Source organism: Leucopleurus acutus (assembly GCF_964270905.1).
Source record: "Leucopleurus acutus genome assembly, chromosome: 8".
In the NCBI taxonomy this organism is placed as follows: Eukaryota; Metazoa; Chordata; class Mammalia; order Artiodactyla; family Delphinidae; genus Leucopleurus; species Leucopleurus acutus.
In genome coordinates, this window is record NC_139151.1 from 32,281,098 (window position 1) to 32,295,564 (window position 14,467).

The window sequence follows — 14,467 nt, forward strand, 5'->3', positions numbered from 1 at the left end:
CCAAGATAGTAGTATATGTACAAGCAGAGATGCATGAAATAGCAGGTTGTATTTGGGAGTCTATAAAGAGTTCAGTATATTGGAATAAGTGGTGTGGTGAGAAAGGTGTTAAAGATGATGTAGGTAAGGAGGGAGGACTCATAATATGAAGAGCCTTACATGCCACAGTCAGGAGTGTAAATTTTCTTTAGTAGCCAGAGAGGAAGCTCTAAAAACATTTAAGATTGGATTGATATAATTTTCATTCTGGTCATTTCACTCACACTTTAGAAATGCCATTCTAGCAGCCTTATTGGTGCCAGAGGTAAGAAATTCATCTTGAGATAGTCCAGATGAGAGGTGATGAGAACACGAAGTAGAAATAGTTGATGGAAAATAAAAGGATGTATGAGACTGTCATAATTCTATGAAAAAAAATTTTTATGATCATACAACTTTTGGTTTTGTTTCTATACTGAAAAAAACAAACTTCTAATATATATCTGGTTTCTCCAGCAGACATTCTTATTGAGAAAAGAACATACCGATCAGGAAATTCAAGTAATCCAGTTGAGATTGCAGTTTATTTTTTATATTTACCATTTACTTTCTGAGCTTTGCTAGTAAAGTCAGTTTTTTAGAGACCCATCAGCCCTGGATAAAGTGATAACTTTAATTTCTGAGCCTGCATAATTGAGAACAAGACCCCTTGGTAACATCTCCGAAGTACAGAGATCCTTCAAAGTCTTAAATAAATAGCATTACTATTTATGAGAGGAATTATTAATCATAAACTTTTTACACCGCTGTACAAAAATTTTGTAGAATTTATTAGGAATTTCAGAAAAACAAGCTTCAGTACTATAGCTAATACATAATTTGAATAATAAAATGCCTTATTTTATTTTTAAATACAATGACTTTATTTCCAGTAGCATACTCATTAAAAACAATGAAGTATTTTCATTTATTAAAAATGTATTTATCAATAAAAACAATAAAGTATAATTTGTAGCATTAATGTAAACTAGTCAATTTATCTCCATTGCCCATGTTATGATTTACCTTTATTTTATGGTTATAGTGTTTTAATAATTAACAAATGCATAAATATATGATATATTTACAGGAGATTCTCAAAAATAATGATGTTACTGTTATACTCCATCAGTGTTTTCTCTGTGATCCAGATCCAACATCAGGATGGATTGGTCCTTGGCTGGCTGTTCTGTAACATAATTTCAGAATATTCTTTAACTGTAGTATTCATAGACTTTAAGGTAAAATCTGTAAGGTGGATCTCCTTACAAAATACAGACTTTAATAAAACTAAACTCACAATTCAATTTCTCAAATGCTACATATACATCAGTCTCAACATAGTGACTACCACTTTACATAAGGCATCATACTAATCATAATAGTCCATAATCTTTACTCTTTGGTAAGATTTGCTTAAGAGGTGCTTTTTAAAATCATAATCTGCTGTGTAAATGGTCAAAACTTAATAATTTCATTTTCTACAGGAGACACTTGGAGCCGATATAATACCCTAGGAATAGTTTAACAACATATTGGGCTAAAGAAGTTGCTTGGGAAGGTAACTGTTAAAAATTCATTAAATTTATTTCATTTAAAAAAGTAAATACAATATTCCAAACTAAAAATTCTGCTTCTAAGATTCCTAGTTTTTACATTGAAAAATCATGGTAGGTGTCTTGAGGATGCCCAGCAGTAACCCTATTATCCTATGTTGTTTGCATTTTGTCTCTATTATAATGCACACTACTTCAGGAAAGGAAAGTGTTTTCCTCTTTCTAGTCCCAGCCTGGCACATGGTAAGAACTCAGGTAATATCTGTTCAACAAATAAAAAGAGACAAATACCATAGGTTTTACAAAAAGAAAAAAAAAATCAGGCTGCTATGGTTTGCCAAAAAGAAGAAATTCTAAATTTTGGATGGGACAAACTTTGGGCTGAATAAGCCCATCTAAAGGGGATGACACTGAAGTCAAGTCTTAAAGAAGAGTAGGAGAGAGACATTTACGAGCAAGTCCTGTGAGGCAGTGGGAGCAGTGTGGGCCTTGGAAGCTGCAAGAAGTTCCAGGGAGACCTGCCTGTTATTCAAGAGTGTGTAAATTATGAGCTGTGGAGCAACTGGAGATGAGGGTGAAAAGGTCTTGAATGTAGTTCTCTGGAGATATAATTTTATCTTTTAGGTGATGTGTAACTACTGAGGTTGGGTTTTAAGAGAGAGAGTGATATGTTCACATTTGTGCTTTAAAAAGATTACTCTGGTGGTGGTGTGAAAGAGGCAGTGGAGTGAGCAAACAGGGAGGCTGCTGAAATGGTCTAGATGAGACGTGATGAATTCTTAAACTAAGATACTACCAGTAGAAATGGAGAGGAGTGAATGGATTTGAGATGCACTTTATTATTAACAGGATTTATTGACTAGGGGTAAGGGAGAATGAGAAGCCTGGATGAGATACAAATTTCTCTCTGGGAAATTTGGTATATGATGATGTCATTAATTGAAATAAAAATTGTAAAAGGAACAGATTTTGGGGGGAAGATGGGAAACTGTAAACCCTAGTTCGCCACTGAACAGTTCTGAGACTTGAGAAAATTACTTGATGTCTTTAGCTGAGAAGATTAAACAGAAGAATATGTGTGACACCATTTGGCATAGTGCTTTTCAAGGATAGGAACCCAGTAAGTGTGAGTTTCCTTTCTTCTAATTATATCTCAACAATATTCAGTTGTCACAAAGAATATTAATTGATTAAATATTAACACTCAGTAAAGGGCTTTGGAAGAACTCTAGAAACAGTTGTACTTTTATGGAGTATAAAATGGTCAGAATATTAAAAAAAAGTTTCAGTTTCAAATAAATCTCTGCATTTTATTGCAGTCTGAAAAATGTGGATAATTTATATTTTCAAAGCCCATGTATAAAAAATCATAAAATCTCAACCAATATTTTCAAGTATTTAGTATGTGCAAGTTTCTGTGAAGTAGGCAGATAAGTGAAAAATAGCTTCTCAGATTATAGTTCTAAAGATTATTCACATATAAAGACAACTAACAAAAGTGCATATGGAGAGGGCAGAGTCAAGATGGCATACCAGGAGGATGCAGAATTTGCATCTCCTCACAACTAGGGAACCTACCAGGCACCGATGGGGGACCATGGACACCTAAGGGGATGGGAGGAACCCCCAGTGACTGGTTGTTTCAATTATAGTTTAATTTCTCCTAATATATTTTTTATCTTTCTAATTTTATTTTGTTTTTTATTCTTTGATATTGTACTGCTCTTTTTCTTTCTTTCTTTCTTTCTTTTTTTTTTTTTACTGCTCTACGAAGCTTGAGGGATCTTGGTTCCCAGGCCAGAGGTCGAGCCCGAACTCCTGTGGTGGGAACTCCAAGTCCAAACTGCTGGACTAACAGAGAACCTCAGACCCCAGAGAATATCAATCAGAGTGAGGCCTCCCGGAGGTCCTCAACTCAGCACCAAGACCTGGCTCTATCCAACTGCCTGCAAACTCCAGTGCTAGACGTCACAGGCCAAACAAACAATAAGAAAGGAATACAGCACCACCCATCAAAACAAAACTAAACAAAACAAAAGAAACAACAAAAAATATGTTACAGATGAAGGAGCAAGGTAAAAACCTACAATACCAAATAAATGAAGATGAAAGAAGCAACCTACTTGAAAAAGAATTCAGAGTAATGATAGTAAAGTAAAGATGATCCAAAATCTCAGAAACGGAATAGAGAAAATAAAAGAAAAATTTAACAAGGATCTAGGAGAACTAAAGAACAAACAAACAAACAGTGATGAACAACACAATTACTGAAATTAAAAATACTCTAGAAGGAATCAATAGCAGAATAACAGAGGCAGAAGAATGGATAAGTGACCTGGAAGAAAAAATGGTAGAAATAACTGCCAGAGAGCAGAATAAAGAAAAAAGAATGAAAAGAATTGAGGACACTCTCAGAGACTTCTGGGACAACATTAAATGCACCAACATTCGAATTACAGGGGTCCCAGGAGAAGAGGAGAAAAAGAAAGGGTCTGAGAACATATTTGAAGAGATTATAGTCGAAAACTTCCCTAACATGGGAAAGGAAATAATCAGTCAAGTCCAGGAAGTGCAGAGAGTCCTATACAGGATAAACCCAAAGAGAAACATGCCAAGACACATAGTAATCAAACTATCAAAAATTAAATACAAGGAAAAAATATTAAAAGCAACAAGGGAAAGCAACAAATAACATACAAGGGAATCCCCATAAGGTTAACAGCTGATTTTTCAGCAGAAACTCTGCAAGCCAGAAGGGAGTGGCAGGACATATTTAAAGTGATGAAGGGGGAAAACCTACAAGCAAGATTACTCTACCCAGCAAGGATCTCATTCAGATTCAATGGAGAAATTGAAACTTTTACAGATAAGCAAAAGTTAAGAGAATTAGGCACCACCAAACCAGCTTTACAACAAATGCTAAAGGAACTTCTTTAGGCAGGAAACACAAGAGAAGGAAAAGACCCACAACAACAACCCCAAACAATTAAGAAAATGGTAATAGGAACCTACATACCAATGATTACCTTAAATGTAAATGGATTACATGCTCCAACCAAAAGAGATAGACTGGCTGAATGGATACAAAAACAAGACCCATACATATGCTGTCTACAAGAGACCACTTCAGAGCTAGGGACACATACAGACTGAAAATGAGGGGATGGAAAAAGATATTCCATGCAAATGGAAATCAAAAGAAAACTGGAGTAGCAATTCTCATATCAGACAAAGTACACTTTAAAATAAAGACTATTACAAGAGACAAAGAAGGACACTACATAATGATCAAGGGATCAATCCAAGAAGAAGATAAAACAGTTGTAAATATTTATGCACCCAACATAGGAGCACCTCCATACATAAGGCAAATGCTAACAGCCATAAAAGGGGAAATTGACAGTAACACAATCATAGTAGGGGACTTTAACACCCCCTTTCACCAATGGACAGATCAACCAAAATGAAAATAAATAAGGAAACACAAACTTTAAATGACACATTAAACCAGATGGACTTAATTGATATTTATAGGACATTCCATCCAAAAAACCAGAATACACTTTCTTTTCAAGTGCTCATGGACATTCTCTGGGGTAGACCATAACTTCGGTCACAAATCAAGCCTTGGAAAATTTAAGAAAATTGAAATCATATCAAGTAACTTTTCTTACCACATGCTATGAGACTAGATATCAATTAAAAGTAAAAATCTGTAAAAAAAATACAAACACATGGAGGCTAAACAATACACTACTTAATAACCAAGAGATCATTGAAGAAATCAAAGAGGAAATCAAAAAATACCTAGAAACAAATGACAGTGAAAACACAATGACCCAAAACCTGTGGGATGCAGCAAAAGCAGTACTAAGAGGGAAATTTATAGCAATACAGTCCTACCTCAAGAAACAAGAAACATCTCAAATAAACAACATAACATTACACCTAAAGCAATTAGGGAAAGAAGAACAAAAAAGACACCAAAATTAGAAGAATGAAAGGAATTATAAATATCAGATCAGAAATAAACGAAAAAGAAATGAAGGAAAAAATAGCAAAGATCAATGAAACTAAAACCTGGTTCATTGAGAAGATAAACAATGTTGGTAAACCATTAGCCAGACTCATCAAGAAAAAAACGGAAATATTCAAATCAATAGAATTAGAAATGAAAAAGGAGAAGTTACAACTGACACTGCAGAAATACAAAGGATCATGAGAGATTACTATAAGCAACTCTATGACAATAAAATGGACAACCTGGAAGAAATGGACAAATTCTTAGAAAAGCACAACCTTCTGAGACTGAACCAGGAAGAAAGAGAAAATATGAACAGACCAATCACAAGCACTGAAATTGAGACTGTGATTAAAAATCTTCCAGAAAACTAAAGCCCAGGACCAGATGGCTTCCCAGGCGAATTCTATCAAACATTTAGAAAAGAGCTAACACCTATCCTTCTCAAACTCTTCCAAAATATAACGGAGGGAGGAACACTCCCAAACACATTCTACGAGGCCACCATCACCCTGATACCAAAATCAGACAAAGATGTCACAAAGAAAGAAAACTACAGGCCAATATCACTGATGAACATAGATGCAAAAATCCTCAACACAATACTAGCAAACAGAATCCAATGGCACATTAAAAGGATCATACACCATGATCAAGTGGGGTTTATCCCAGGAATGCAAGGATTCTTCAATATGCACAAATCAATCAATGTGATAAACCATATTAACAAAATGAAGGATCATGTGATCATGTCAATAGATATAGAAAAATCTTTTGACAAAATTCAACACCCATGTATGATAAAAACCCTACTGGAAGTAGGCATAGAGGGAACTTATGTCTACATAATAAAGGCCATATATGACAGACACACAGCCAACATCATTCTCAATGGTGAAAAACTGAAACCATTTCTACTAAGATCAGGAACAAGACCAGGTTGTCCATTCTCACCATTATTATTCAACATAGTTTTCGGAAGTTTTAGCCACAGCAATCAGAGAAAAAAAAGAAATAAAAAGAATCCAAATTAGAAAAGAGGAAGTAAAGCTGTCACTGTTCACAGATGACATGGTATTACACATAGAGAATCCTAACAATGCTAGCAGAAAACTACTAGAGCTAATTAGTGAATTTGTTAAAGTAGCAGGATAGAAAATTAATGCACAGAAATCTCTTGCATTCCTATGCACTAAGTATGAAAAATCTGAAAGAGAAATTATGGAAACACTCCCATTTACTATTTCAACAGAAAGAATAAAATACCTAGGAATAAACCTACCTAAGGAGACAAAAGACCTGTATGCAGAAAACTATGACACTGATGAAAGAAATTAAAGATGATACAAACACATGGAGATATATACCATGTTCTTGGATTGGAAGAGTCAACATTGTGAAAATGATGATACTACCCAAAGTAATCTACAGATTCAATGCAATTCCTATCAAACTATGAATGGCACTTTTCACAGAACTAGAACAAAACATTTCTCAATTTGTATGGAAACACAAAAGACCCCGAATAGCCAAAGCAATCTTGAGAAAGAAAAACGGAGCTGGAGGAATCAGGCTCCCTGGCTTCAGACTATACTACAAAGCTACTGTAACCAAGACAGTATGGTACTGGCACAAAAACAGAAATATAGATCAATGGAACAGCATAGAAAGTCCAGAGATAAACCCACGCACATATGGTCACCTTATCTTTGATTAAGGAGACAAGAATATACAGTGGAGAAAAGACAGCCTCTTCAATAAGTGGTTCTGGGAAAACTGGACAGCTACATGTAAAAGAATGAAATTAAAACACTCCCTAACACCATACACAAAAATAAACTCAAAATGGATTAAAGACTTAATGTAAAGGCAGACACTCTAAAACTCTTAGAGGAAAACATAGGCAGAACACTCTATGACATAAATGACAACAAGATCCTTTTTGACCCACCTCCTAGAGAAATGGAAATAAAAACAAAAATAAACAAATGGGACCTAATGAAACTTCAAAGCTTTTGCACAGCAAAGGAAACCATAAACAAGACCAAAAGCCATCTCTCAGAATGGGAGAAAATATTTGCAAATGAAGCAACTGACAAAGGATTAACGTTCCAAATTTACAAGCAGCTCATGCAACTCAGTATCAAAAAAACAAACAACCCAATCTGGAAAGGGGCAGAAGATCTAAATAGACATTTCTCCAAAGAAGATATACAGATTGCCAACAAGCACATGAAAGAATGCTCAACATCACTAATCATTACACAAATGCAAATCAAAACTGCAATGAGGTATCACCTCATACCAGTCAGAATGGCCATCATCAAAAAATCTACAAACATTAAATGCTGGAGAGGGTGTGGAGAAAAGGGAATCCCCTTGCACTGTTGGTGGGAATGTAAATTGATACAGCCACTATGGAGAACAGTATGGAGGTTCCTTAAGTAACTAAAAATAGAACTACCATATGACCCAGCAATCCCACTACTGGGCATATACACTGAGAAAACCATAATTCAAAAAGAGTCATGTACCACAATGTTCATTGCAGCTCTGTTTATGATAGCCAGGACAGGGAAGCAACTAAGTGTCCATTGACAGATGAATGGATAAAGAAGTGGTACATATATACAATGGAATATTACTCAGCCATAAAAAGAAATGAAATTGAGGGCTTCCCTGGTGGCGCAGTGGTTGAGAGTCTGCCTGCTGATGCAGGGGACACGGGTTTGTGCCCCGGTCCGGGAAGTTCCCACATGCCGCGGAGCGGCTAGGCCCGTGAGCCATGGCCGCTGAGCCTGCGCGTCTGGAGCCTGTGCTCCACAACGGGAGAGGCCACAACAGTTAGAAGCCCGTGTACTGCAAAAAGAAAAAAAGAAAAGAAAAGAAAAAAGAAATGAAATTGAGTTATTTGTAATGAGGTGGATGGCCCTAGAGTCTGTCATACAGAGTGAAGTGAGTCAGAAAGAGAAAAGCAAATACCATATGCTAACACATATATATGGAATCTAAAAAAAAAAATGGTTGTGATGAACCTAAGAGCCAGGACAGGAATAAAGACACAGATGTTGAGAATGGACTTGAGGACACGGGGAGGGGGAAGAGTAATTTGGGACAAAATTAGAGAGTAACATTGACACATATACACTGCCACGTGTAAAATAGATAGCTAGTGGGAAGTAGCTGCATAGCACAGGGATATCAGCTCCGTGCTTTGTGACTGAGCTTTGTAAACTTATCCCACCTAGAGGGGTGGGATAGGGAAGCTGGGAGGGAGACGCTAGTGGGAGGAGATATGGGGATATATGTTTACATACAGCTGATTCACTTTGTTATACAGCAGAAACTAACACAACATTGTAAAGCAATTATACTCCAATAACGATGTTTAAAAAAAGTGCATATGGAGTATATGTATAAAAACAGAAATACTACAGTAATAAGTTCAGAGGAGGGTGAGAATATCATAGCTGGATCGGTCACAGACTTCATGGGAGAACTAACATTAAGTTGGAGCTTTGATGGTTGTACCTGAAGAGCAGAGCAAAAATATAATGTAGATAGGAATTGGGCATGAACATAAGTGAAGAGGGCATGAACCTAAGTGAAACACTCTAAATGTGTTTGGCTGGAATGGAAGATTGACACTGTAAGAGGAAAGGCAAGTGGGACTACAAATTGTTAGAATAATTCTTATTTTTTTGAAGGGAAAGTTATAATTTGCATGTAAATTTCATGTAAGTACTTTCTGGAATGTTACTTTTTTTTGAGACAATTTAAACTTATTAAGATAATCATTATGGTGGCAATAATACTAATAATTTAGCTTAACATGTATTTAGCATATATTATGTTACAGGCTCTGTTTTAAATGTTTTACACGGGTGATTATCTCACATAATCCTCACAGGTGCTCCATGGGGATAGATACTATAATTATTAAGTTGATTATGAGTGTTCAGTGAAGGGATACAGGAAAGAGTGGGTTGAATACTTTTCTTCTGGAAATCTCAGAACTGCACTTGCTCTAAGAAATAGCAGAAGATTGCCTGTGCTATGAAAGATACTGAGAAGGCTTCCTGCTCAAAATTATTCCTCTCACTCAAGTGTTAAAGTGCCTGAAATCCCACTATTAGAAATTCATTATTGTTCTTTCCATATAATGGTTTTAAATGATTGAAATTGTTTTAGATTTTTTTTTTTTTTTTTTTTTTTTTTTTTTTTTTTGGTACGCGGGCCTACTCACTGTTGTGGCCTCTCCCGTTGCGGAGCACAGGCTCCGGACGTGCAGGCTCAGCGGCCATGGCTCACGGGCCCAGCCGCTCCGCGGCATGTGGGATCCTCCCGGACCGGGGCACGAACCCGTGTCCCCTGCATCGGCACGCGGACTCGCAACCACTGCGCCACCAGGGAAGCCCCTGTTTTAGATCTTTTAAAATGATTTTTTGAAATGGTAAAGTGTCTTTTAAGATTCATGCTAAACACCTTAACAAGAATGAATACATCAGCTTACTTCTATGCCTGAGATAAACCCAAATCAACACCATCAATCACTCGTGTGGGGGAACAAACCCCAAAGGGCAATAGAAGGGGTAAATACACAAACAGCAACAACAACAAAACCACGCATGTGTGGGGTGGGGAGTAGTGGATTAATATATAAACTTCACCCAAGTTGTGAATTTTCCAGAGATAGATACAATTTCTGGGAATTAAGCATCAATTCTCAAATCTTTTTTCTCTTTTAGTGTATTTACTTATTTATTTTTATTTTCGGCTGTATTGGGTCTTCGTTGCTGCGTGCGGGCTTTCTCTAGTTGTGGTGAGTGGGGGCTACTCTTTGTTGTGGTGTGCAGTCTTCTCACTGAGGTGGCTTCTCTTGTTGCGAAGTATGGGCTCTAAGTGTATGGGCTTCAGTAGTTGTGACAGGTGGGCTCAGTAGTTGTGGCTCATGGGCTCTAGAGCACAGGCTCAGTAGTTGTGATGCATGGGCTGAGTTGCTTCGCGGCATGTGGGATCTTCTCGGAACAGGGCTCAAACCCGTGTCCCCTTGCATTGGCAGGCAGATTCTTAACCACTGCGCCACCAGGGAAGCCCAATTCTCAAATCTTAAACCAAGGACATTTGGGTTTTCAGTATTGGGGCACCTGATATTATATAATTAATGTTGCTAGGCTGAGAAATTCAGTTTCTGAATTAACTACATAATACTTGTACATTGTAAAGTTGTTATATAAGACAGTATAATTTAAAAACAAAATTCTTGTTAAGTTCATGCGGGTATGAAAACATTGGAACTGAAATGTATAATAAAAAACATTGATAAAAAGCTTACCTGCAACATCTCCAAAATAACAAATACTCCTCAGTAGATATTTTTGCCATTGTTTGAAGAGATGGAAATCTTTTTTAGAAAAATCTCTATTGACTAGAAATAGGCTATACCACAGTTGTCCTGGTAAATACAATACAGTTTTAATGGTCTCTTGTGTCATACATACAGAAAGTGTAAGGATATGGTTATATATTGCCTTTCTAGAACTTGCATATTAAATAATTTTATGTATATAAAATACAATGGAGATCCAGGAACAAATTTTGAAATCTTTTAGAAGACCAAAGTATATCTAAAGCTCATGCACTTTATTCCCAGGGGAGGCAATAAGTACCTATTTATTTGCTTTAACATAACTCGAAAAGCTTGCATATCTGTTTTCTGGACTCTAAATAACAAGCAGTTAAATACAAGACTTGAAGGCAATATATAGGTAGGAGTAAGTCCAGGTGATTAAAAGAAAACAAACAGGCCATAAAAGCATAAACTTTGAAACTCTGCATTTACCATAAATATTAAACTGAATCTAATAATGAGAAACAATCAGACAAATTCAGATTACAGGATATTCAACAAGATAACTGGTCTGGATTCTTTGAAAGTGTCAATGTGTATGAAAGATTGAAAAAGAGCAAAGAGACTTTTCTAGGTTAAAAGACATGACAACTAATTGCAATGTATAATCCTGGGTTTGATCCTGGATCAGAGAAATAAAATAGCCACAGAAGACTTTTTTATAGACAACTGAAGAACTCTGAATATGGAATGGGTATCAGATAAGATCATATCTGATATTAAATTTCTTGGGTGTGATGATAGTATTGTGGTTATGTAGGAGAATATCTGTTCTTAGGACAAGATGTATGCTGAAGTATTTAGAGAGGAAGTATCATCATGTCTGTTATTTAGTTTTAAGCAGTTCATTAAAATGTATGTTTGTGTGTGTGTAAGTATGTCTTATCCTTTCCTATTCTATGTATTTTTTTCTACTCTTTCATCCATCCATCCATCCATACATCCATCCATCCATCCCTCTATCAGATAAATCAAGTGTGGCAAAATGTCAACAATTGGTGAATCTAAGTAAAGAGTAAAGTAACATAAAATAAAAATAGCAGACAAAAGGGCAAACAAGAATAAAATGTTCAAATCCCTATGCAGAATATGACAAATGAAGCAGTATTGATGGAGGAGGGGGATGAAGTAATTTTGATGCCAGCTGCTTAAACAGGGAGTTAATAATTCTGTGAATTTATACCATTTTCCCTGAAAAAAAAGAAGGTTCCTGACCTATGTTAGTGATGTTAAAATACGGAAGAGTAACATGTTGGAGATAAAGAGGCTAAGAAAGCTAATGGTTACCACCTGTCAAAAAGAATGAAAAAGATATGAGATAAAAATGATTTCAATCCTACCAGACCCTAATCCACACCATTAACTTTTCAGTTAGTAGATACTCTAGCAACATGACACAGTGCACCAATGTGCACAAGATAGTAATTTGCTGAGTAGGTAACTTTCTCTTCCTGTTGAGTAGTATTTACAATTCATGCTCAGTCATTTGTGTTTAGTGAACTGTTTTCAACTTAATTTGAAGTGTATAGAAGAGTGATCTCATTCACTGTAGGTATTATCTCACTTAAGTGAAGTAAGAATCATAAATATCATAAATGACAAAAAATTGTCATAATCAAAATTCAGACCCAGAAAAATTAACACTGCAAAAATTACTTAAATTGCTGGAGATGAAAAATTGAGCAAAAACCACAACTAGGATGTAAAAAGTAACCATGAAAAAATACATCAGGAATTGAAATGACCTTTGCCAAGAGTTCCATCTAAAAATCGTAGCATTAAAAATGCCACACCGAAAAGGTCACTTCTAAGAACCATGTGCTCAGAGGTAAATAATAAACTGCATGAGAGCAGGGACAGCCTCCTTCTTACTTACTATTATTCACTACTATACCCAGAGCATAGCAAAAATATGAAACGTAAGTAAGACAAGTATAACTTTATTTATGTAAAACCAAATAACAAGAAATGAAGTGTATTTGCATAAACTTACTTTCTCCTGTCGAGATTTCATAACTGAGGGCACACGATGAAAATCAATTGAACAAGCATCCAATTAATTCTCTAAAATAACATTTCTTTGTTGAACATTTAAATTGAGGATTGTGAGAGTACAGATAATATCTTAATTTGAGGATGCCCTTTCCATAGACCTGAATGTCTCCTGATCACATCTGGCCAGATATGATTTTTTCCTTTTGTGATTTCCTAAGATTGTGCATCACATAGTCTTATCTTACCTTACATTACAGCTATTTGTTTATACTATGCATTTATGTCTTTATCCCTGTTGGACTGAAAATTCCTGAATGCAATGACTGTTTTTCATTTATATGTATATCTCTGCCAGAATCCAGAGTCAAGGCAAAACTTAAAAAAAAAAAAAATCAAACTAGTAATGTCCAGTTTTGAAATCTGAAGACATGGAAGGGATATGAGCAAGGATGCGCTCATTATAAATGTAAACTCCTTAACAATCTTCTAATTAGGCTACATATCTAAAATTATTTGAAGAATAGTGCACTGATGCTTGTTTCTGTTCCCATGACTGATGAAATACTCTCAATGTAGAAATCTTTATATTATGATTTTTTATTTCTATTTTTACTTATTTTTATTTTCTTTTTGCGGTACGCGGACCTCTCACTGTTGTGGCCTCTCCCGTTGCGGAGCACACGCTCCGGACGCGCAGGCTCAGTGGCCACGGCTCACGGGCCCAGCCGCTCTGCGGCATGTGGGATCTTCCCGGACCCAGGCACGAACCCGTGTCCCCTGCATCGGCAGGCGGACTCTCAACCACTGCGCCACAAGGGAAGCCCTAAAGTACTTTTTGATGGATGGATTTTTGCAAATGGTTTCTTGTACATCTGAAATAATTATACCATGATATACAAATAATTTAGTTATGTATATTGAAAGAGAAGAATGACTAAAGAATCAAATATTAAATTCTGATATGTCAAAATATTCAAAATCGAGTAAGAGACTTATTTTCCTGTTGTCCCCAGAAACAGTCTTTATACTTATATTAGGTGAGGAAATAGAGTTAATTTGATTAAAAACAATTACATAAAATTTAGTTGCTAAAAAGGCATTCCTAGTACCTTGACTATTCTAAACCAATCTTTGTTCAAATGCTAGGTTATCTTTTCTGTTAAATTTTTCTTTCTTCTTTTTAAACCAAAAGTGAATTTCATTCTTGGAGCATCTCAGGAAAAAGTAGGAGATGTTTATTTAATTAATGAGGCACGAAAAAGTTTAGTAATTTGATCAGCTCTTGCCTTTTTGGCTTTTGGCTTTTGTCCATATAATAACAAGGGTCTGGGCAAAAGAAAAAAATTCAGGTGGAATCTTTTACATGAAGCATTTAAGATATGTGGAAATATCTAATGGAAAAAAGAACCCTCCAAAAAAACTGACTTGAGGTTTTTACTCTTTATCTTCATAGTTTTACATCTTAAA

General features: G+C 35.8%; 1 protein-coding gene across 1 annotated transcript in view; it reads right to left on the reverse strand.

The window, feature by feature from the left end:
* The window catches only part of CEP126 (centrosomal protein 126), a gene marked incomplete at both ends in the record, with an annotated part of 179,163 nt that overhangs the window by 52,537 nt on the left and 112,159 nt on the right, over positions 1-14,467 (reverse strand). Inside the window, one exon of the mRNA XM_082844103.1 lies at positions 13,833-13,872. Within this exon, the coding sequence (XP_082700229.1) occupies positions 13,833-13,872 (40 nt within the window). The remainder of the gene's footprint in view (positions 1-13,832; positions 13,873-14,467) is intronic.